The following is a 25,932-nucleotide window of genomic DNA, read 5'->3' as shown; positions in this document are numbered from 1 at the left end:
TGTGTGTGTGTGCATGTGTGCATGTGTGTATGAAGATTAGTCCATTAGTAAATAAATGCATGTCCATGCATGCGTGTGTGGGCCCACCCAGGTGCCCATGTGCAAACACTTCTTAACAATGTGAAGTCTGCCACCCCACGTCAATGCTGAATCAACGGCGGCTCCTTTCAGGTTAAGGATAAAGTCAAGCAGAAATTAACTTATATAGTGAGGCTTTCTGCAACAGCTTCATTGAAATAGTCTTAGAAGTCAAGTACTGTACTGTATATTCAATTTTAAAAATAATGGAAATCCAGCAGCAAGATAAGGAGAATTCATTACCATGCAACGTTTCTGTGATATCAAGTGGCTAAAAAGCTTTACATTGACTGACTCTAGAGCTCACTTATAACATGACAATGTGGCATGCTGACTGGCTGGCTGGCTGGCTGGCTGACTGGCTGGCTGGCTGGTTGGCTGGCTGAATGACTGACGGGAAAGCACAGTTTGTGGCTGGCTCAAACCAGTTAGACATGCCGCTGACATTCGCTTCCACTTGCAACATATTACGTGAGAGAAACAAAGAAAAGAACAGCGAGAGCTTAAGGGAAGTAAAAAAAGGGGGAGAATTACGGACGAAGGAGGACTGTGAGTGAGACGGAGAAAAAGACGGAGAGAGAGATGTGACTGAGAGCAATGTTTCCAGCAGTGATTTTACTGTCTATTGAAGCAGAAAGAACTGAACTTTATATGAAATATTAATACAGAGTGAGAGAAACAGAGGGATAGAGAAAATAAAAAGATAAAAAGCATGCTGGTATTAGCCACCTCCATTTTAATTAGTTCCTCTTTTCATTTCATTTCCTCCATCTCCTCTTTGGGCTCGGAAGATGTAAAACTTAATTAGAGAATAACAATTATTGGAAATTATTGCCTATTACTCAATTGTTTAAGATATCGCCGCAATCATTATTGCTCTGTGCAACCACAAGCCTAGCGTTGGAGCTAGATGCAATTAGTCAAAACCATTTTAGGAATCAAACGCTCAATTTTCCCCCCAGAATGTACTGGTGCATAGCATGCAAATCCAGAGGTCAGATTTATTAAGCACAAGGTGGCTAAAGTCTGCAACCTGCCATGGATTCACTGATGAGAAAGGTTTCCTATTGAGACAAATAGGCATCAATATATGACAACACTGTGAGGTTTTAAAGAAGGAGAAGTTGGAACAGAAAGACCAAAAAGAACTGGACAAGACCTACATTGAATATTATTGCAGGCTTGTTTGTGTAAAGTGATTTAAACTGATTAAAAACATTATGTGATGCCAGTGGGTTTGGGAAATAAAATCAGGGTCCGCATCTATCAAGCGTCTCAGAGTCACCCCCAGGAGTCACGCTGAAAGTTAATTTAGGATTAAAAAACACTCCTACCTCAGAGTAGGACTTCCTACAGCACCAATGACTGCTCTGTTCTCTGAGGACGACACTCTGAGCTGCACAATATCATTTATGATAACATGTAGTTCAGGCTAACTCCTACGGCTGTAGAGACACACATAAACTAGTCAGTCTGCCAGACCTTCCTCCACAGCGCTGCGGTGGAGGGCCTGGCTAGTCCACACTGCATTCCGGGAGGGGAGAAAAAAACATGCTCTGGTTTGTTGGTATTCCTTAAACCAATCCCAATGGTGCTAAGTGCCGAGTGGAGCCATGGTGCCGCTGCAAAATAGCCTGGGGAAGGAACTTGTTTTGGTGGAACACGTGTACATTCAAAAGTTGTTTAGTTAATTAATAATTGATTGATTGCAACCCAGGAGAGTTACGTCAAACTGGTGTTTTTATTGTAAATTCCATCAAGGGCGTTTCTAGGACTTAAGGGGGTTCGGGGCTTAGCCCGGACCATTTAACTAAACTGAATGCAATGCAAAACGGGGATTGGCTGGCCCAGCATGGTAATAACCAGTACATGCATAACTTTGCTGACCAGTTTGTAGAGGTTAGTTAAATAGCACCAACATTTGACCTAATCAAAACTGGCATGGCAAACCAAAGGCCAAGGTTTTTCCTCCAGATTTCTGTAGTGAGCTATGATGTTCGGGGTCTGGGGGGAACATTGTGAGTATAAAAGATTTCATTTCCTGCATTCTGGTGAATTTTGATGCCCCTAGTTCTACCTTTTTCTGAATCAATGTATGCTGCAAATATTTTTTTTATTACAAATATGAAAACTATGGAATATATTGTAATTATATAGTAATGCTGCTAATTCCGTGTGGCTTTCCACTATTTATTCTCCTTTGGATTGCCTTTTCTAATTATATCTGAGTCAGCACACATGTAGTCTAGGCCTAATTTTCTCTCCCTTCTTTGTGTCTTTTGTTGGGGATGTAACCTCCTTAATTGTGCATATGACAATTATTATTTCTCAATGATACATTATTCATTTAATTTATTAATAAACCCCAGGACTGTAAAAATGCAGGTGTGTTTGAGCAAGATTTCTGCTCATGTTCAAAACTTTGTGCACATTCAAAATATAACTCATCCCATCTGGGTTCTCTGAGATTTGGAGGAGTTGTGATATTTTGAGAAAAAATAAAGTTATAACAGGCTATTCCAATAATAATTACGTGAGTGCTCTGCTGATATGGTAGACCTCAGACCTTCTGACACACTGGTCTCTGAATGTTACAGTTTAGGGAAGTGGCTTACACTGCTCTACATTGGGGGTGGAAAATCAAAACTATGCACAAATGCGTCACATCTGCCGCAGCATGTCCACAGCGCGCCCATTACCTGATGCACAATGAAATAAGGCATCTTATGATTTCGGTGGTTTACATAGGCTATTGTCTGGTTTTATTTTTTCAATCAACTTTTCAAAATACATTGGGGGCTACACTCAAAACATTCAGGGCTGAAGCCTGTCCAAAATTGATGCCGAGTCTGATTTCCATCATTTTATAATTCTTAAACTAACATCAGACAATGCTTTCAGAAGTTGAGAACACCATGAATATAAATGTACAGATTGTGAGTAGAATAAATACGCAACTTGCATTGAAATAGATAAATAGATTCAAAGCAGTTTATGTGTAACAGATTACTTTTGGAAACTAGCCTTCCCCTCTGTGCCGTTTAGCGTGTTTTATGCAAAGCGGCATGCTCTGCATTCATGCACTGCAGCAAAATCGGCCTTGTGAGAATTGAACCCATAATTGCAAGTGCAGCAGTTACAACGTGCTAAACCACATGGGAGCCTTCGTACAGCTCTGGAAAAACAATGCAGGTGCACAGCTTTCAACAATGTTGCCGGAGAGAAAAACACTACTTACAGAAACAATCTAGGCAGACATTTTTATTTGAAGGCAGAGTATGGATGTGTTCTCTCCCCCCTACAAGTCGCTGCAACAATGAATAGTTTGTTTACTCCTCCAAGCCACGATATAAGGTTATATTCAGGACAGGCCTTCTCTCTTCATTTAGACTATACCCTTGATTTTCTCAAGACACTTCTGCTTATTTGTAACTTGTTTAAAACAGCTGGAAGCCTCCGATTCCTGCAAGGCACTGCGGGGTCCGTTTTAGCATCACATCTGTCTTTGTGCATCCCCAAAAGTTATACTATATACATATTCTACTTACAGAATGATCACCCGTTTACCCAATATGTTGAAGTAAATTGATGATTTATAACAATGTCGTAAACTTTTAGAGCAGCGCTCACTTTGGTCTTGCCAGGCTTTATGTATAAGGAATGAGAGTGCAGGACAGAGGTGATTCATTTTGCGGTAGGGTAGTTTACCCACCGCCGTTTTTCTGACAGAGACCGTATAGTGGATGGAGCTACTAAGCATATCTCAGAAGAGATGACATGCTGGACCATTTCCAGCCATGTTTTAAGGGAGCCCAGGGAGAATAGGTTCAAGAGTGCAGAGAGGGCAGGAGGGGATGGAAAGACCTCAGGGAGCATGCTCCGTTGGCTGCTCAGGGACCCTCAGAGTGTTAGGTGGGGATTGTAATGTTCAGCTGAGTGGACATCAGTGGCAGGGGATAAAGGAGTTGTTTTCTGTCCAACTTCTTTCAAAGGATCTATTCTCATGGGCTCCAGTTTGAAACAGGATTTGCACATGTGTATACCAACATGAGAGGCAGGCTAAATGAAATAAAAACACCCCAAAAACTCCCCAAACACACAGGGATGTGTAGCAATAGAACCGCCACACCCTGTTGAGGATGTGCCGCTCACAGTCCAGCGACTCCATTCATCAAGCTAGACAGAGAGAAAAAGAGAGAGTGCGAGAGGAGAGGAAGAAAGGAGAAGTAAACAGAGGCTGAGAGGTGAAAGGTAACATTGCAAGACAACAGTGGGAGAACTGAGTGCTTGGGGGACGACAGCAGGTAAAGGTAGGTGTGCACAAAACAGACAGGAAGCGAGAAAGAAGTGATGGAAGCAAGGAAAGAAGGGAAAGGTTTTGACGCTGCCGGGAAGGTTCCCATTAACATGGAAATCACTTCCTCTTCCCCGGCTCTCCATGGCTCACTGATGGCTCGGCAAAAAGAGAATGGCTTTAGCTCCTATTATTCTGCGTGAAGGGGCACACTGCCAGGTCAGATGAAAAAGTAACATAAAAAAAAAAAAAAATTGTCAAGACATTCTCTTTGCGCCCCGTCTCTCTGCCTCTACTGTGTGTTCTCTACCAGAAAGAGGACCAAGGCATTGCTGCAGAAAGTGTGATGGATTCACCTCATTTTCACAGAAGCCCAAGCTTACACTGGAAAAAGAAAAAGAATCAGGGACAGAAATGGCCCTATTCTGGAGGGAGGGGGGTTGGGTTTAATGAAGTTTTAAATTTCCCTGTTTTTCGTCTGTGATGGCAGGTAAAGTTGTGAGAATGTAAATTCTCAGTGTAGAGAATGTAAGACCCTCTTGGGTTTCCATAAAGCTGGATTGCCTGGATGTAGGTCTATTGGAAATCTTGTGTTGTATAGGGCGATTACTGCCGATGAATCTCTCCTCACAGACTCTTCTGGCTGCACAGGATTGTGGAAGAAAAGCCCATCAGGGAGAAACCCTGCCCGTGGATGTCTCACGAGAGCCGCCAATTTAGTGTGGCTCAAATGTCAGTGTAAAGCCTCATTTGTTTGTTTGTGAATATGTGCACAAAACCAAGAGAGAGCGAGAGAGGAAAGAGGACAAAAAGCCACTATGCATGAGGGTGAATGAACCTGCTACTTCAACACTTGTGCACCCGCTGGACACACGACACAAACAAGAGAGACAGAGAGACAGAGAGAGAGAGAGACACACACACACACACACACACACACACACACACACACACACACACACACACACACACACACCACACACACACACACACACACACACACACACACACACACCACACACACACACACACAATACAGTTAGTGGGCTGCAGCGGTATTCAGACCCATGGAGGGTATACGCCTTGAGGAATCTATCCAAGCAGAGCTCTGTATTGTGCCACAATTGACTCCAGGGCAAAAGCACTGCAATGGCAGGCCTAATTGTGCGGTCTGATATGAGGGAGCCATTTCAGACTTTTCATGCCTCAGTGCTATCTCCGCCCCTGAAGTTGGCTGGCAATTTTTGCATATATACTGTATTTGAGACCGTATGTGTTAGTGTGCAAAGATAACCTCAAGGATGTCTTTAAACATACAGAATGAGTCACATATGTAACTATAAATCACATACAGTCCACCCAGTCCTAAACTTCATTCCCTTTTAAGTATAAATGTACAGAAATGCATGCATTATGCATATACAAACAGAAACTGGCATATGTGTCTACGCCATGGCTGCTAAACGCAACACTGAAAACCGGCTTTATTTCATTTACCAGCATCCCTTCAACTCTGTGTGAGATGAAATGATTTTCAGCTGGCCTGATTATCACTGTCGCCATAAAGCCATTAGCTTTACTCCTCTCCTTTCTTTCCGTTTCCCCACATCTCTATCCCTCCATGCTTTCGTCTCCCTCCTCCCTCCTTCACGCATTGGTGAATTTGCCCCCAGGAGTTGCTTTCATGCATTCTAAAGAGTGCCGGCTTCAGGTTTTTATCGTGCCAGTCCAAACAATGGGAGACGTCAGTACGTGGGTGGCGATCATTGGACAGGACGACAGGACGTGGGAGGCCGAGTTGGACCGGATTGGCCAATGTGCGTGTCCCTTAACTCTGACGAGCCCATTACTAGTCCGCAAATGCACATTAGTCATGCCATTTAACTAAATTCATTATCAATGGCCTATTGAGGAGGACACAAGTTATTATCGATATGCATTAGATTTTTATTGAATGTGATGTGAATGCTGAATAGGACATAACAGAAAATGATGTAGGCCAACTTCAGCACTGGTGGCTGCTCGGTCTATATATGCAATTTCATTCCACTTCCATTCTCTGTGTTGTCTAAGTGTGCCATTGTTATGTAGAAAGAACTATGAAAACATAAAAGAAGGCAACATACAGTACAGTGTGTCCCTCATGTTCTAGTAACACCATTTTAAGCATTAATATTGTATAGTCCTTTATTCATAATTGAAGAACAGTATTTTGAAGAAACTTTGATGGCTGATGCCCGATATTATTAACCCCCAGGAGTGGGAGTTCTGGCCTGGCATGGAACACTTATGTTCATTACCAACAGCTACAGCAGTGTTTGGTGGGATTGTGAAAGTGGACCGTTTGACAAATGGGATTTCTCAGCACAGACACTTTCTGCCACACTGACTAAAATGTTTGTGCGCTGAGGGTGTTTAAAACAGGAGCAGATGGGAGAGAGTGTGATAAGGGACACAAGGGTACCGGGTGTGTGAAGAGCACACACTGAGAGAGAGGGAGTCAGGAGAGTGTGTGTGTGTGTGTGTGTGTGTTTTTGCTTGCGTGCGTGCGTGGGAGGGGAGAATGTATGAGACTGTCACCTCTCTGTCTCCTTGTCACCTCTGACTGATGTGTGATCTAAATGCGTGTGCATGTAAGAAAAAAAGGTAGATTCCAACAGATGCAAAAAAAAAAGCAACAGATACAGAAATCACACAAGGTTAAGACATTATGCCAATCTGTGAGTACTCTTTGAGTACACCCACTCATCTCTCTTTGTTGTCTGTACTACTCTTTGCCACTTTTTTAGTTTTTTGCATCTCATTCTCACTAAAGGACATAATACACTGATTATCCTTCCTACTTCCTCTGTTTTCATTCACTCCCCCGCTCCCTTTCTTGTACGTTTGTCTCCTTGTCTTTTCCTCTATGTTCTCGGAGCCTCTTCTCACCCACTCCCTCTTTGCGTTTTCCCTTCGTCTCACTCTTCTGACAACTTGAACACACCTTTCTCAGCGGCTCCATCTTTTTCCCTTTCAGGAAGCACAAAATAGACATACACACTTCGGAAGACTTGCACACACCTCTTTCTCCCTCCTCCCATTCACACTCTCTCTGTTACAGCCTTGCTCTCCAGGAAAATGAATTAGTTATATTTATGATGAAGCTCTCTCTGAACTACTCCCTCTATTTCCCCCCCCTCTCTGTTTCATCTCCCTGGCGCATAAAAATGACACTGATCTTATCGGCGCTACCTATGTAGTCGTCTGTCAGCCCATCTATCTTTTCATCCATCAAACCGCTGGGAGAGTGATGGCTCCCTCAACACTTTTATATGGTACCGTTGGCAAGCCAAGGTTGTTCAGAAACCACATAAAATCAGGAACCAGCACCTGCGTCTCCGTCTGCGGACTTATCACCAAGCAGAGTTGTAGCTATTCAAACAGTTCCTGCAGGCAGAGCAGAAGAACCAAAGCATCCTGGGAGCACAAGTTATGAGTCTCCAGATGCGTCTGGGATTTTCTGTGTGTGTAGTTAAACTATAACAAAGTGCCGCTCCAACTGTCACAAGGCAAAGAATGAATGCTTTACCCTTTGACAGCCTACAGATTCATCTCAGCTCCATAAAGGGGGTGCAGTTGGCGTTCAGATCTCAGGGATTTGGCCAGACCACTCATCAAATGTTGACAGTTCACCGAGAAGAAACAGAGGAAGTGTGACATTTCACTTTCTGATATTTTGGAAAGAAGATCGTGGTGAAAAGTCTTTATTTCAAAGGGTTTTGTTTAAAGCCAAGGTCTTCTTGTAAATATTAAATATATGAAAGTAGTACTATTTTGAAGGCCCTGTGTTTTTAATTATTCTCTTTATACTTTTAGAGCACTGAATGTGAACAACCAGGATTCTCCTTGGACTCTACAGCACTGATAACCATATTTATTTTAGGTATTTATCTGTTCAATAGCTCAAAATTATGCAATAAATGTTGCATTATGGTATGAAATAAATACAGCAGATGGATAAACAAGTACAACATAATCTCTTATCAGAAACTCGCACTTTGATCTATCCTGAATGGGTGTGATCAGAATAGCCTGCAACAGTGTTCATTCATTTCTTATTCAACCTAAACAAAAAGAAACTATGTAAACAAAAAGAAAACAAAAAAAAGCTCAAAGCTCCAAAAAATACTGTACATTTGAAAACCTAATGAGCATTGTCTCTTCCTAGAAATCATGACCCTGTTACTTATTCTACACAATAATACTTTTTATGAAGCTATAGTTCGTAGTTTCTGTCGTCCCCTTGAGGAATTCTAAGTAATGACAACTGTTGGCGTGTCCACATGATAAAAGCCTTTTGTGACCCCCCCACCCCAAACATGATGTACTCTTTAGGCAAAAAAAATGTCTGTGCACTGGGCGCATGGTTCAAAAGGGTTGTACTCAGTGTCTTCATTAAGGCATGGGTGTGTTTTGGGCGTAACATGCATTAAACCAATCAGTGTCATCTCCCATTCCCTTTAAAAGCCAGGCGCGTTTGTACCTTGGTCCATTGCTTTTATGATGGAGAATTTGCACCATAATGTTTTTTGCATGTGTGTGTGCAGCTGCACGTACCTGTGTGTGTAACACACATAGTGTGTGCACGCTGTGCATAAGCCTAGGCACATTTTACTAATTTGTTGTTAAAATAACAATGAAATGATGCGCTATTGAGTTTAGACCAGATTTTTGTTGGTCAAAATCACACAATCATTTCCCCCTGCCTCAAGATAGCAAGACAACAAGAATTCACCAGGACACACATCCCTGTAAGACCATAGGTACAAAGATTGGTGCAGGCAAATTTGCTATTTTAACGAGGCGGGCGCTAGATGAGAAATTGACAATTGCCTCGGTCTTTAGGGCCTTAAAGCTTTAAGTGATGAAGGAAAAAACCTGTTTTGAAAAATACTGTGCACTGTGTGTGGACTAGGCCTTGTGTGATATTAAAGAGTTAATATTTGACTTGGAAACAAGAAGAAATTACATTTTCTCTTTGCAGATTGTCAATAGCCAGTCAGCCCAACAACATAAAATAGTGTCATTTGCAGGGCAGAAAAAAAATGTAAACAACCAAAGAACTCTGCTGAATATATTTCAGCAGTCAAAATGTAATACGCTTCAAGGACTGTTCCAATATTGTACTGCAGGATAAGTAAGATTCAAAGGTTTAGTGAAGAACCACCTGGTTTTATGCATGAAACTTCATACGAGGCCTTGGAAACACAGTCGTATATTGACAAAAATAATCCTAGTTTATGGTTTCTTTATGTGCTTTTTCAGAATTATCTCATGGTCTTCGATTTGTTCAGTTGTCATGGAGATGTAGCTGTTGTGAGCTTAGTAGGTGTTAAGATTTCATCCATAACACTTTTAGGACTTTTCCACTGAGCACACTCCATCCACTGATGAACACTGGGAAGTAAATCGATCTTGGATTGGGACTGTTTTCTACAACTACTTTGTCCCGCATCAAGAATGAATGCCTTACTTGAAAAGATGAATAAGAAGCATAAAGAAGACATTATGTAAATAGTCACAGTGAACTTGGGGGTATCTTCCACAGTGTACTAAGACAGCTATTCACACATGAAACATTTAAATAAGACAGTTACTTGAAGAAAGGCGAGGCATAATCATAGGTTCAACATTGGTGCTTGTGTTTATTATACGGCACATTGTTTATGATTCATTGCAATATTGGAAATATTTATTTATGTAAAACAGGAAGAACTGGGTCATGTTTTTTTTGTTGTGTTTTATAGATGTGAAAAGCATGTGTTTCCACGTTTATTTTTATTTTCTTTGAGCTGTTTCGCATGTTGTTTCCTCAGGTGTCTAGAAATTGCTGAAACTATGAGGCAATATTTGCATTTAATGTTGGTACTGTATGCCAAAGGTGAGAAAAATTAGGTAGAAAAAAATATTGGGTAATAGTGGATGCCATGTTTGCTGCTTTTGTTTATATGATATTTATTGGTAAATACGTATAATCTGTGGTGCGATGGAAAATTCATTAAAAAAGACTTTAGAATAAGACTTAGAATAAGATCATTTTTTAATAATTCTCCATGTATTTTAGCATTCCAGACAAGTTATTCTCTTAAATAACTAGAGTCATGTCCAGAGTGGTTAGAGTAAAGAAGTGGTTTGTTTGTATTTTTAGGTACAATTCCAGCCGATGCCCCTGTCGCTATTTCAATTTATCTTTAAGAGAATTCAGCTGTGGAGTACATACACACAACCATAAATTATTCAGCTACAGTAAACATGGAAAAACATGTCTGAATAAAAGACAACATGGAAACAAGGGTATGAAATTTCACATCAGCCCAACGACAACACGATGGCCCTACTGCAAAGCAATATAATGCTGTGAAAGCATTGTCATCTTAATTTCCCAATGGATTACCATAGGAGTAAAAAGCCATCTACCATTTCTATCCTGAAGCTTTGTAACAGGAAGTTGATCATTTGAGATGTGATTTGATACTCAACAACCTTGTTTACGCTCAGACAATAAACAACCATGTATTCCACACAGCGCTACCCTAATTAAGAGCTTAATCAGGCAAAGAGTTGAGATAGTAATAGCAACTCGCCTTTAGCACAATTTTACATCTGTCTGCCTTGTTAACTACCAGTTTAAAGGGACCCATGGAAAACTAAGATGTCTAAGATGTTCACAATCTGACATGTTCTAAGAAAAAACAGGCCCACTGAAAAGTATGTAGTCCAGTGAGTATTAATGCAGATACAGCAAAAAAAATATACAGTTCCAATCATATTTCTGGTATAAAGACTTCAAAACTTCTTTGAATTTTTTACTTTGTTGACTGCGTGTCTAAATTATTTTTCACCTTGAAATGTTCAAAAAGCGCTGCTACCTTTAAAAAGTTAATTTGATATGGATGAAAATAAAATTAAAGTTTTTCTTGCACCAACGAATGATGAGCTAAAACATCCCAAAAAAAAATGCCGCTGTCCAAATAAACATTTGGAGCACGGTGTATGCCATTTAATAATGAGACCCAAAGGAAAGTGTGGTTTGAGCGTTGTGTTTGCCAATGAAGCGTCTGTAAATATCACACATTTTCCAATTATCATTTAACCAAACAACAACAACTGCAATCTGTACGGTAGCCTACTTTCCCTCTGCTATACTGCCTCCTCCGGGCATAAGAAATCCCCTGACAGCATTCAAAACTGTACACATAACAAACCCACTTAGTTCCCGGAATCATGTTTTGGATAGGGAGAAATTCTAGGGCGCAAAAAAAAAGCCCACAAAGCAGGACCCTTTTTTCCCCTCTTGTTAATAATGTACAGCCGATACCTGGTTTGTACGCTCCAGTGTAATCCTCTCCCTCTGGTAAATGCCACAAGGCATAAGCAGTGTTGACCTTGGGAGACACGGAGACCGGATTTGAGGGTGTCTTTTTAAAAGCTTTGGTGTGTAATTGAGTACAGCGGCGGGGGGGCTCGCTTTGATGGTGTTCGCGCAAGCACAAGGGAGCGTGGTGCGTGAGGGAACAGAAAAAAAGGCAAGCAGAGGATCAGGGATACACACAGACACACAAAGACCGCACACAAACTGTATGAGTAAGCTAACATCAGTGCTTTCAATTAAGCACATGCTTGCATGGAGTCATCAGCAGGACAAGTCAAGGCAAAAGACAGGAGGTTTTGGTGGTTCCTCGTCACCCAGATAGATCCAAATAAGCCCAGTATTTCTCCAAGAAGCCCTCCTGTCCTCAGAGCAGCCCAATCTAAAACCCCAACTTTGATGGGCGTTCAACTCGACCAACAAACCTCCCACCCCAGGACATCATTAGTTCAATTTTGGCCTTAGAGCCAGTGGTCTATTGGACTAAACCCTCATTGCATGCCTATCTAGCTCCTAGACAGCTTTAAATCTAACATCCTGGTTTCCTTTTACAGCTTTACTTTATTAAATGTATACATAGATGTGAACAGATTCATTTCATACTACATTTTTGTAGTGTTTTTAGGGTGTGATTTCAAACTGCAACATATGAACTCTACTTTAACTAATTAACAGTGCCTTAACAAGCTGTAGGACGAGAACGTTTTAGTCGCCGAGCATTGATTTGGTCAGTAACAATGACAAATTTACCTAGCCGATTAACATTAATTCTGAGTTGGCCAAACAACTGGAGTAAAATAAATTCTCGGGCTGTCTGGTTATACAGTATGAAGTGGGAGACACATGATGCATAGATATTGCGTGAGCTGAAACGGACAGGTGCATGCCGGTGTTTGAAAATAAACTGGAAGTTAGTTATTGAAGTTTGGCTGCTGATTTGGGCCGCTCACCCACACACATCCTGGAGGCTATCAAGGTACTATCAAACAATTAACGCTCATTGCTGCAATTTGCAGAATAATCAAAAAATCTTGTTATAACTCAGTCCAATCGGAACACATACTGTAGATCATAGACACAGTTTTCAGTGTGACTTACACTTTCCGAGTCATTATCAGTATCTACGTTGCCAATAAATGGTAATTAATTCCCTTAGAAATTAGATTTTTAAAGGCTACTTAGAACTACAGAACTTGCCTGAGAATCATCACGTTTTTTAGTTTGATTCAGTATGAAAGTAATCTAGTGATAGTTATGGATGCAGTGTAGTATACAGTGCAGTGCAAACAGGAACTGATAAAATCTACTTTGGCATACTTTTGACAATGCTAATTTGAGGGTGCCCAAACTGTCAAACAAATCCCTGATTTAGGGGATGTCAGTTTTAGACAGGTAGCTAGCAGCTAGCTTGGCAGTTCTCAGGTGTAAATGACAGACAGCTGGCAGACAGAGTTGTGTGGCACTCATGTTAAACTTTAAAGCAACTGATATCATTATGCTAAGCTGACCATCTCCTGGGACTCTGGGATTCAGAGATGTGAAGCAGTCTGTTTGGTCTAGTCTAAATCCAGACGTTTCACTTCCGGGATTGCTCCGTTTCTGTCGGAAATTCTGACGGATTTCACTCTTTTCGGCCGGATGTCCGGTACCTTCTGCTTTTTGGAGGGTAAATCCAGACAGCTAGCTGAACTATCTGTCCAATCTGAGCCTTCTGTTGCACGATTAAAACAACCTTTGAATGCACACGTGTTCCACCAAAACAAGTTTCTTTCCAAAGGCTATAATGCAGCCAAACCGGGCCTGCTGTTGGACCGCTACAAGAAGTCATTCCTACCACAGGCAACACGTCATCACTGGGTGCTAGATAAGACTCTGAGACACCACAATATAGCACTAAGTGCAACCTGTACAATTGGTTTATTTACATTTTAGCATACTATTTAAGCAGTTGCGCATTTTTTTATTTTATTTTTCCCCATCCTGTATATATTCAAATATTTGTTCTTATATTTTTATTCCTATTATTATTATTATTATTATTATCATTATTATTTAATGTATATTGTATGTATGTATATTGTATTCTAGTATTTCATTTATATTTATATTCTGTGCTGTGTGACTGAAGTATGTTTTCTGCTGTAACACCATAATTTCCCATTTTTTGTGGATCAATAAATACCTATATATATATACATATCTACCTACCAACCAACCTACCTACCTACCTACCTACCTACCTACCTACCTACCTACCTACCTACCTACCTACCTACCTACCTATCTATCTACCTACCTACCTACCTACCTACCTATCTATCTATCTATCTATCTTTCTATCTATCTATCTAAGCGCCGCCCAAGATGATTGGGATTGATTTAAAGAAATGCCAATAAACCAGAGCAGTTTTTCTAACATCCCGGAATGCTGTTTGGACTAGCCAGACCTTCCCCCGCAGAGCTGTGGCAAAGCGAGACTAGTTTGGTCAGACAGTGATGCTAACGTCGACGTTAGCTTAAGCAGCTAAAAATCAGACCTGTCACCAGTATCATTAGGGGGGATTTAGATGTCATAGCTTTGTCAGACACCACTTAGACAACGCCATATTTAAATATTGTGATTCAGTTTGAATATCATCAAGTGATTTCAAGTATATGTGGGCTTAATTAAACAATTTTCCAACAGAAAACGTTTCTGATATACTTGTTTGAACCCTGGGAAGATGTTAACAAAAAGCAACAGCATTATCTTATCTGATTCTATTAATGTGCAACTAACGTGTTTTGTATAAAACCAAGTAGACCAAAAGTACAAACTTTGAGTTTTACTTACTGAAAATAATTAACCATATTAAAATTGCTCAGAACATTAGAAATTTTCCTCAATTTGTCTCCATTTTATGACTTTTCCCTGAAAGAAGTGATAGACAGTATCTCTTTTTCTCTGGATTTCAGTAATACTTTGATAGAAAAGTTATCTTTCCCATCAGCCCATCTAAAAAATCCAAATGAAACGTAATTGTACAAAAGCAATATATTGCAGTGTCAACTCTTTTCACTTTAATTGGAATAAGGTCAGCAATTATCTTGGGAAAGGCAGAGGCTTAGATGACAAATGGCAGAAAAGATGACATAAAGTAAGGGATGACAAGAACACTGGCCATAAAGGCCGTTTTGGTTCCTCTATTCATTCATTAACAGACGACTTACTGGCCCGTCCTTTTGGACGTAATAAAGGACACAACCAATTTTAGAGCTATAACAAAAAACAGAATTGATTAATTTTGGCCTCTAAGACACATCAGTGTACTCCATCCAACAACAGAGGCGAAAAAACACAGAGACACCAGAGCAGAGCTGCATGGAGACCAGCTCACCAGCCTCCTTCTGGATAACTAAAACAATGATTTACAATATAATGTCCAACTAGGACAATACTGTTTAATAATTCAACTTGATTACAATATCTTCATGGCGACAAGTGGCCATTATGTAAATGACTCATTTGGTTCAAATCTTGTTTACATTAATGCAATTAAATAGTAGACTCATGCAGCTACATAGCTAGACCTTCTCCATCTTTCCTCTGCTTTCCGCACTATATAACTCATGATCACAAACAGTTAAATTAAGTCAAAAAATATCAAAGAGTTGTTTAGAAAGGCCAATTAGGTTGGCCTAAATTGTGGTGCTGTCAGAATATTTCCTAATATGTATGAGTGCAGCAGGAGTTGGAAATAGTAGCATTCAGTATCATTGCAGAGGCGAGTGAAAACCATGAGTGAATGTTTGATGAGGCACTTTGCAGCCCTGCATGAGTCTCCTCTGCCTGACTGATGGTGTGAAAATCCTGAATAGACCTGCAGGTCAGAAAGGTCTGAGGAGTCTTCGGCTTTCTGGTGCAACACAAACACTGTTTTATGCTGTTATGCAGCCTAGTGTTTATTTTCTCATAGCGTTTTCCACATAATGACTCTTAGAAAGTTAATACAAAGTCATGAAAAGTAATTTCTGTTGCTATACAGTGACTGACAGCTAACTTGATACTGTATTCGTCTAATGAGGTGAAGCCACACTTATCTGGTACTCCAAGCTGGGTAAAACCATGACGTATTCACATACAGTAACTCTAGCATGGTGAGTGTATGTATGTCTGATTGGGGCTGGGGGGGAGGTAAAACATACAATTACAGTATATAAGTGTGCGAATAGAAAATGCAGCCTGTCAAGATACAGTAGTTGTTTCTATTATCGTGTGCTGCATGTCTATTCCTGGTTTTAAGCATTCATTCCCTGTGGGTGTCTGCACTGTATGAGCTGCTGAGTAACTCACTCTGAGTGAAGCGTGGAGGGTTGTCGTTGACGTCAGTGAGCTTGACAGTGACGGTGGTGGTCCCAGACAATCCGCCCAGGTGGCCCCCCATGTCCTTGGCTTGAAGCAAAACCAGGTACTGGTCCTGGGTCTCCCTGTCCATGTCGGGTACAGCCGTACGCAGAATTCCTAGGGAACAAACACACATCAACATTAGCATCAAGGGTGGCCTTGTATATGTCAATATTTATAACTCACTGATTGCCAGGCACTGAACCTTCTGGCTTTCAAATTACACCTTCTGGCCCGTGCTCTATTTTGGAAGAAAAGCTGCACATTGGGAATCTTATCCAGCTCTACTCACTTTTTTAACTACAAATGTTTCATACCAATGAACAATATCTGATACATAAATGAGAATAAATAACAATGTTCACAGAGTGTTGTTTTTTTCCCTGACAGTCGCGGCTATGGACGGCAGGTGCAGCTAATCCAGTTAATACGGCAATAGCTTTACTTAATTGAGCCAATCAAATCGATTGTTTACCGTGCACAGACAGTTTGCTAAAGAGAAGAACAGCACGAGAGAGAAGTGAGAGAGATGACAGCATGGAGCAACTCCCTGCTGCTTTCTGTTGACTGTCTAAGACAGTTTCCCCTGGTCTAAATACCTCCCAGACTTGCCAAAAAGAAACTATACATGTGCATATGATCAAGAGGATTTTATTATATACTGTATATTTTATTTAGAAGATTCTGTCTTTTTTCTTTTCTTTTTTTATACTTTTTATTAAACCCCAGTGGGGAAATGACTTGTTTTTCACTTACGTTACTTAAGTTCATTGTGGTAAGACTAATTTTCTTCATGGTAAACATAGATTTTCAAGTTTAATGTGAAGAGCATGTAAAATTGACAGTAAATAAATATATATTGTAGGTGAAATTATATGGACATGTACAGTATGTTGCTGATTTTATTTCATAGTCATGGGGGTAGGCTATAGGATGCAATATACACATTATAAAATTCTGACTTTTGCTGGGAGGACATTTTAGTAACTGGACCTCATTGAATTTAACTGAATACCCCTGCTCTACAGTAGAATAGTATCACTTATTTTGTATCATGATAGCGTATCTCTTCACCTCATCATCTGTAGGTATAACTTCATAGTAGGCCTAGAGCTGTAACTAATGACCATATTAATGGTTATTAAATCATTAAGCCTATTAATACTTTGTGGATCAGTCACATGCCATTTGTAATAATTACTTTTGGTCCAGCATGTCTTGCTTTCTGTCTCAATCCAGCTCCTTAACTTATCAGCAAAGTAATGCACACCTTCTTTACAATTCTAGACTTGATGGATTATTGTAAAGCAATGTAAATATACTTTATTGATGACTTGCTAACACGTGTAACTGAAAACCTGATGGGTGATTGTACCCTGACAAACCTCTGACCTTTTTCAGAGGCAACTGGATTAACTGTGTTCCAGTACAGCAAGATAGATTTTCCTCACCCAGAAACAACCGTATAGGTCGATTATGCAAGCACCTCTTGACGACCCACAATTAGGTTTCTTGTTAGACGGTGACCTCTTGTGGCTGTAGAAATTATTGCGAGAGCAAACTCGGAAATGAGTTGATGAAAGTAAAGGTTGGGGTGGTGGGTGGGTCAAACAAACACAGATCTTTCCCTCAGGATACCGGGGTTCTTTGTACAATGTGAAACCAAAGACGCAGACGTAATGACGTTTTTAATGTCATGTTACGTCACATCCTCATTTTAGTTGTTTTATGTCACTAATGTTAAGCATATGCCTGATGTTTTACAAATCCTAACTATTTTTGTTGCCTAAACTTAGTTTCTACAGTTCCATTTTACAACATTTACTGCACGTTTAAAACTGCAGTGATCGTCACATGATTACAGAAACGGTCGTCTTTGGAAATCGACTGTAAAACAGCAAATCCAGTTGCCTTTAACTGGACACCCAATGACATTGTGGACTGAGAATCTTAATAGACACTGTGACCTTTTATTAATGACTTATTAACATTTATAACTGCAGATCTGATTGCTTATTATGAACTGAGAAAGTCATGCCCCTTCATCAAAGGCTTCATCAAGACAGCAGTTATACATGTTTGTAAGTCATTAATAAAAGGTCATGGGTTTCATTGCTTTTCAATAAGCCATTTAGCCTGCAGTTGTGAGTTAATAAGTTGTTATATTACAGAGGTTGGTCCAGATGCTCTGCAGCTCTTCTCTAAAGGGTCTGGCTGATAATGAAAGAGACAAAGACAGAGTAAGTTAAGCGGCAGCAGATGGATTTCCTTACAACTGGGCAACCCAAAAGTTGTTCTTATGGCTAATTAGTTATAAAGCTGGGCCAGTAAATTAGGTTGATCTATTAGCTGTTAATGGCTTACTGCAGACCTATCAGCATCAAGAGAGTTTATTGCAGAAATGCCAGAGATATATATGAGGGAATTTACCCACTGACTCAACAAGTATATGTATTGAGTTTACCTCAATACATATCTTCAATTTCTTTAAAAAAAAAAACTTTCATTTTAGAACATTTTTTTTAAAGACATTTTTGGGGGCTTTTTATGGCCTTTAATCAACAGGATAGCTTGAAGACAGGAAAGGGAATAGGGAGGAGGGACGACATAAAGCAAATGGCCACGGGTTGGATTCAATGCCAGGCCGCTGCCAAGGCCTCAGCTTACATTGGATTGGGTACACACTCTACTGGTTGAGCTGGAGGTCGCCCCACATGTTAGAATACTGTATCAGCCACACTTTCAGTTGGGCTATAATTACTGATTGATAAAGCAGTAATAAATCATTTAGTAGCTAACTAGAAACCCTTTCATAAAGTTTGCCTTATTTGAAAGTGGTGCTCACTTACATTAGGTACTGTAGCATACTCATCACCATTGTATTAATAGGACTGTAATGTATGTACTTAGCTCATGTAAACAATGTTGTCAGCAGCTCCTCGATCATTATCAATGGTAATAAAGTCCAGTTGTTGCTGTGTAAAAACCCATAGCTTCAGTTATAGGTATTGAAAGCTTTCAGCCTAATTGACAGATGTAATTCTTCTTAGACTTCTTGGGCTTTTAAAGCCCTTTCAAAACCTACTGAACAAAGCATATGTCATCAGGCAAAAGACATGACTGATTTTCCTGACAATCTGACAGCTTTTTGGACTTTTTGGAGACAAAATTTCCATTTGATAGCAACAATATATTACTTAATGTTTCATTAAAGGCACACAGCAACACATACACATGAACACAGATATGTGAGGAAGCTCATATGGGAAAGATAAATCACCCTATACCAACAGCCAGACGTGCTGACGGAGCGTAAAATCTTGTTCTGTATCTCACACTCTTTAACAGCACAACAAGACACATCACTTACACACATTCGACATCGATCACCTCCTCTGTGTAAATGACCTCATTTTGCTACATATGATTGGATGTTGCACATCAAGTGCTGGCTGCTCTAGCCCTCCATCAGCCACAACACTGGCCTGGATGACTTGGCAGCTCAAGGTGAATCACATTCACGGCAGGCTGTTTTGAATTCTAACAAACCAGCAGGTATATGTCTAGGTTTCTGAGCGGAATTCATAAACAAACAAACTGAATATATGAGCAAATGCGCTCACCTCTGAGTACTGTGTACGGATTTGAAAAAGACCTTTGGTGATGCAGCCAACGGGGAACGGTGTGATTGAGAAAAGGAGATAGAGAGCGGAGAGAAGAGAGGAGAGAGCGGACACGTTCAGAATACTAACGCTTGTCTAATAGCATAGTGTCACAGCTAATACACACACTGGGTGGGTTTAAGTTTGTATTCCCTAATAAACATTTCAAAAAGTGCTGCAGCTCTCTTCACTTGTTGCAGAGGTCCTCACATGTCAAAGCAATCAATTACTAAAAATTGACATTCAATGAGCAAAACACAAGTAGCAGCGGCCACCTGTGACCCCTGTGGGCATAATAAACGCTCACATGCAGACACATACTCCCACATGCACAAAAAAAAACATCTTCAGCAGCCTCACCGTGAGCTATATGCAAAGTGTTTATATGTGCGCTGTCAATCAAAGCAGCATCTGAAGCATCAGACAGTTAGAGCTCAATTTCTGAGTCAACACAGCAATGATTTCACCCCCAAGTGAATGAAATTAAATAAATAAATAAATAAAGCACCCTCCACTGAACAAAAACCTTAATGCCCTTGGGTGACATGGAAGACATGAAGGCATATCAAAAACACACAGCAGACAAGTCCTGTGTGCACCCTGTAATCTGTCCTGTGTAATAGTTCACAAACCTCTGCTGACATCTCTCTTTGAACATGTCTTTTTGTTTTTGCTTCATCCAGAAATAATAACATTAGGTTGTGTTTTGTGTTCAGGCCCTGGCAGCATGAATACATTTCTGCCAACTCATAGTGGAGCGAACCGGGGAGGGGGGACACTGGTAGAAGGGGAGATGTGTGTGTGTGTGTGTGTGTGTGTGTGTGTGTGTGTGTGTGTGTGTGTGTGTGTGCATTTGAGAGCTGGGTGTTTGAGGCGAAGGGTAAAGTTGAAATGGAAAAGATGGATGATTTAGTGTGACAAGAAAAAAGACAGATGCACAAGGGGGAAAAGTTTTAGTTCGAATTAAGAGTGCGGATACCCGACCCGATCCCTCAGGACCTGACGGTACCCGATGGGCCGGGCCACGTTTGGACTGATATTGTTTTGGGTTCTGGACGGGCTCGGTCACATCAGCGTAATAAGGCATTTGTTGTCAAATGGTGCTGCAGCTCCTTTAAGAGAGCTCAGTGTGTGTTTGTTTGTGTGTGTGTGTGTGGGTGTGTGGGGGGGGGGGGGGGAGTGGGCAGAAGACAGATAGAGAAAAAAGAAGCAGAAGTGTAGATGCAACCGGAGCAGAGTTGGTGGAATAAGTTAAAGTTTTGTAGGATGCAGTATGTGTAGTGTCCATACGAACCCCACTGAAAGCCAAGTTCATTCACTTGCTCACCAGAAACGGGATTTGAACCCAGATGTTATTCATATAACGTCAGCCCTGGAGGTAACAAGCTTCTTGTCTGACCACCACAAGAAACTAAGCAATCAGGAAAGGTTAACACGTTGACCATTTTAAATTAGTGCTGTCAATTAAACACGTTATTAACGGCGTTAACGCAAACTAATTTTAATGGCTTCAAATTTTTTATCGCAAGACTAACGTACCTTTTGGCCTAGCACACTTTGTAGTTGTTTTATACATGCTGTTTCAACAACTAGTAACGTTAGAAAAACTACAACACTATACCGGTTCTTGGTATACCGGAAATAAAACAAAAGGCTGACCGCACACACTTGTTTGGGCTTGCGAGTCAGCCAAAGAGTAGTAACGTTTTGAGTGGATGGCGAGCGCAAGACGACAAAAAGGATGGCAATAAGATTCTAGATGAAAAGTGGCCAGATGGTTCCATTGACAAGACGAAAGTAATCTGTGTGTTTTGTTGTTGTGAACTGAGTTATCATCTCAGCACGTCCAGTCTGAATTCTCCGCCCCCTCGTCAAAGTATTTTTTTCACCCTTTTATTGATGGGCAGTGTTACATTGTGTGAGAGATTATTTGCTCCAAGTGAGAATGTTACGTGTGAAATTGAACACTACAGTAGGCTATATTCCAATGTAGTGCAAACATTTGCACTAAGCAAGACAATCCACTTTTCCATGTCGATAAGAGCATTAAAATGAGAAAAAAATAATGGGACAAAAAGAAATCAAGGGACATTTACAACAGATAAAAATGTGCGATTAATCGCGATTAAATATTTAAATCGTTTGAGAGCACTACTTTAAATTAAAAAGCTTATTAACGTGTGCACGTTTCTCCATGTGTGCAGATGCAATATTGTATCAGCCACAGAAATAAAATTAAAAAAAATGAGATTTTGACTGTGTCGGGCTCAGGTATTAATATCTTAATGCCTGTCAGACTCGGGTCGGTTTCGGTTAATGCTCTGACAGACACAGGCTGGGCTCGGACACAAAAATGCGGCCAGATCAGCACTCCACTTTGAATGTGTGTGTGTGTGTGTGTGTGTGTGTGTTTGAGGCTCAGGCCGGAATTTACTTGTTTGCTCCTACAGTTTGTATGCACTGCAACATCTAGAGTATATTTGCTTTTCTGCAGGGTGTGTGTATTTGCTTCCTGACATCTGCGTGCATTTTACATTTCTCCGCCAACGTGTGCTATGTTGAGAACACACACACACACACACACACACACACACACACACACACACACACACACACAAAAATATATAAACACACTCACCTGTCTGGGGATCGACAGAGAAATACTGTTGGCCCTGCACCAGTGTGTATACTAGCTTGGCGCTGTTCCCATAAGTCGGGTCATCAGCATCTGTCGCTGTCACCTGGATTATAGACGTGCCTGCAGGGAGGAGAGACGGGGGGGGGGGGGCAATGAAGTAGGAAAAGGAAAGAAAGGAGAGAAAGGGCGCAAGAAGGAAAAGGAGGGGAGAAAAGGGAGGAGGAAAGGAAATAAGAAAAAAGGAGACAGAGTCAAAACAAAGCAGAGCTGGAGCTAAGTGGACAGACAGCACTTTTAGAGCATAAGAAACCTTTTTATCAAGACAACCTCCACTCTCCTCTCTCACTCCTTCTTTTTCAATCTCTTTCCGAAGGCAGTGTGACAAATACTTTATTCGGCCCCCCTGCACGCACCCTCTCCCTCTTTTAACCCCCCTCCCTCCCTCCCTCCCTCGAGTCCCGCTGACTCACTTCATTTCTCTTCATCTCCGTCTCCAATTCCCTTTAACTCTCTCTCAATCGGACCGTCTGTCTCTCAAACAGCCTTTGACTCCCTTAAATCTTCTTGCTACGGCTCATGGAGTGTCAATTTAGGGCAGGGACATTTTGGAAATTGCGAGCAAATAAATTGATATATACTAAATACAGCAAACATGTCATATGTAGAGTATTCATTTATATCTATATGTATTCAGGGGGGGGGAGGTGCAGGGAGACAAATTTGACCAGTGGGACTCGAGCCAGACAAGACAGGAGGAAGAAGGGAACAGCTGCTACTTTATTTCTGATCAAAACCATAACAGTATCACTACGGGGTGGATAGTGGAAGGTGCGCGATGTGTAGGGAGAGCGGGGATCATCTGGTTGATGATCCACTACAGGCAGTTATCAGACGGGTTATTGTATTGGCAGATGGCAGATGTAAAATTGGCAAAGATTGCACCAGAGAGCGTTCGATAAAGGAGGGCGAGAGATTGTGATCTTTTGGTCTATTTTATTGGCAGTAATTTTACATTTGAAAGTACATTTGCTAGTAAATCATGTGCACTTACACTTGAGTAAGATGTTGAATGTAGGACTTTCATGTAATAGAGTATTCTTCTAGTTGTAAAACAGATCTGAGTATTTCTTCCACCTGTTACCCATAGTTTCTGTTGGTTACTGTAAAAAATCCAGTTCATTAATCATCAAAACTCCTTCATTTGCAGGTGAAACCAACGCGACCATAATGCTGTTCATGAACCTCAAATCTTGACTTGTTGTTTGTTAATATACATTTGTTTTTACATGTGTTTTCAGATGTTTGGTGATTATTTTTAATGCATCCTCAATTTTGATTTCATTCTCCATTTCTTGCCAGATGGAAAAAAACTATTACAGCAGTATCTGCACTGTATTCTGTTTTTATTTTAAAGCACACCATTACCAAATTTAGCTTCGCTCACGGACAGACACAGACTAGAAAGTGTCTGCTTATGAATCCCTTTATGTTTTAGACTTTTTTTCTTCCTATTATAGATAATGTAGAAGCAGTAGGGGCATGTTTCTTTTGACAGGAGTAAAAACTAATCAGACTTCGGGATCAAACAGATTGGCTCTGAGGTTGATGCAACAAGTGCAAATCGGAAGTAAACCTATTGGTATGCAGCCAGTGACACTCCGCAAGGACCAAATATTCACACAGCCATGCTTCCATCTGGATCGCATGTTCTTAACATAAGAACGCTCCCTAGTTTGTGTATACAAATATATATTCATATATATAATATTTGTTTATATATATAACATTTGTACTTAAGGTTAAACTTTCAATGTCAGTCATTTTCCCAGAATGCAGATACACATCTGGCAAGATGTTTATACCCAGTCGAGTGAAACCAACACAAAACACTTTGCAGACACAAATTTGAAGCGGGGAACTGGCTCAGTTCCAACGCACCTTGCGTCAGTGTCTCATTGGTGTAGATGAGACACCCACTCGCCCCCCCCCCCCCCCCCCTCGCCCTTAAATGTCTCATGTACGTAATGAGTCTTTGATAGGATGCTCACAGCAGCGCTATCTCCCCAGTCACACGTGCTGCAAAGCACCTTGGTAAATATTGAATCGTCAAGTAAATATTGAATCCATGATTGACTGAACAACTCAATCTGAAGACTGAGCTGCAATGAAGAGCAGATGCTTATAAGACAGCTGATAGGATTACTAAACAGTGCTCGTCTCCATCGCCCCCTCTCCATGAGCATGCTGCTGGCAGGGTCATTATTCTAATGTGAATTATAAAATTCCATGCGGAAGCGGCCTTCATGTTTAGAAACGACCTATAAGCAGCTGATGTCGAGTACCTCAGGCCACATTTGCTGAACTTTTCAAACTAACCAGTTTAGGGGTGAATTATTTAAAATAATACCCTCTTTTCTGGCAAATTCGAAAGTTTTCCAGAAAGCAATTTCCCATGCCTTTAAAAGGGAAGGGTGCTCCTCATAGTAGAACCCATTTTCAAGAAGTAGAGTGGAGTTTAAATGGAGATTAGAGTACTTTTTGTACAAACAAACTGTTTCCTACAGGCACTCTGCAGTCATGCTCGGAATTACAATCTCAGACAGTTATTGTCACTTCAACATCTCACTGCAATGGGCAAAAATTCCTCTCCATCTTGGCCTTTTTTTTCTCATTCCAAATCCAAGCGCTTCTGTCATGGTCTTCCTTCAGCCACAGAAATATAATCAAGTCACTGTGGCTATGACATGCACTCTGTCACAGCTTTTTAAGTAAAAAAAATGAAATGAAAAAACTTTCTTTCAAAGTGGATCATTTTGTAATCCTTTACAATTTCTTATTAAATTGGAAAAAGGGTAATTTCTCTTATTTGTACCTTAGATTCTCTGCTTTCGAAGAATGAGTCCACTCTGTTCACATGAATTTAGTTGATAAACTGTATTGTGGTTGTTGGAGTGTAACTATTATCTCATACACAGACACTGCCATACATCAATGCCAACAGGAAACAGGGCAGTGTTTAAACAGGAATTTCCAAACAGTACCATTTTATTTAGTTTAGATTTTCATGTAGTACAACTGAGTTATCCAGGATCCACTTTTGATGGATTTTAAGGTGTTTGCACCAGAAACCCACTTTTTCTTATTTTACCATGACTGTCATGGTGACTGACTTTTTTCATTTGAATCCACCAATTCTGCGTAAGCATTTCAGATTGTATAACCTCACAAACTAAGAGTTCTATATAACTGAAATTGGCTGCAAGCACAAACATAAATGTACACAAACATAGGTTGCAAATGCAGCAGGTGTGACCAACTCATGCTTGGTTGTATGTGTAACAAGGCTAGAAATGTATGGATACATGATTGGTAGGCGAAATGGATTATTCGCAGGTGGAGTCAGGGTAGGTTTTAGTTTTGGCCAATTACAACGCTAGCTCCTTATCCCATTTAAAAGCAGCTGGC

General features: G+C 40.6%; 1 protein-coding gene across 4 annotated transcripts in view; it reads right to left on the bottom strand.

Annotated features, from left to right (window-relative positions):
• cdh24b (cadherin 24, type 2b) overlaps nucleotides 1-25,932 on the bottom strand; it is a 160,370-nt gene that overhangs the window by 45,241 nt on the left and 89,197 nt on the right. For all 4 annotated transcript variants that reach the window (XM_032531471.1, XM_032531474.1, XM_032531473.1 and 1 more), the window contains 2 exons: nucleotides 22,468-22,587; nucleotides 16,117-16,284 (listed from right to left, as the gene is read on the bottom strand). In XM_032531471.1, coding sequence (XP_032387362.1) covers nucleotides 16,117-16,284; nucleotides 22,468-22,587 — 288 coding nt within the window. The remainder of the gene's footprint in view (nucleotides 1-16,116; nucleotides 16,285-22,467; nucleotides 22,588-25,932) is intronic.

This window comes from Etheostoma spectabile, chromosome 12 (genome assembly GCF_008692095.1).
Source record: "Etheostoma spectabile isolate EspeVRDwgs_2016 chromosome 12, UIUC_Espe_1.0, whole genome shotgun sequence".
NCBI classification, from domain to species: domain Eukaryota; kingdom Metazoa; phylum Chordata; class Actinopteri; order Perciformes; family Percidae; genus Etheostoma; species Etheostoma spectabile.
Note: the sequence above shows the minus strand (reverse complement) of the source record. Positions and strands in the feature narration are given on the sequence as shown.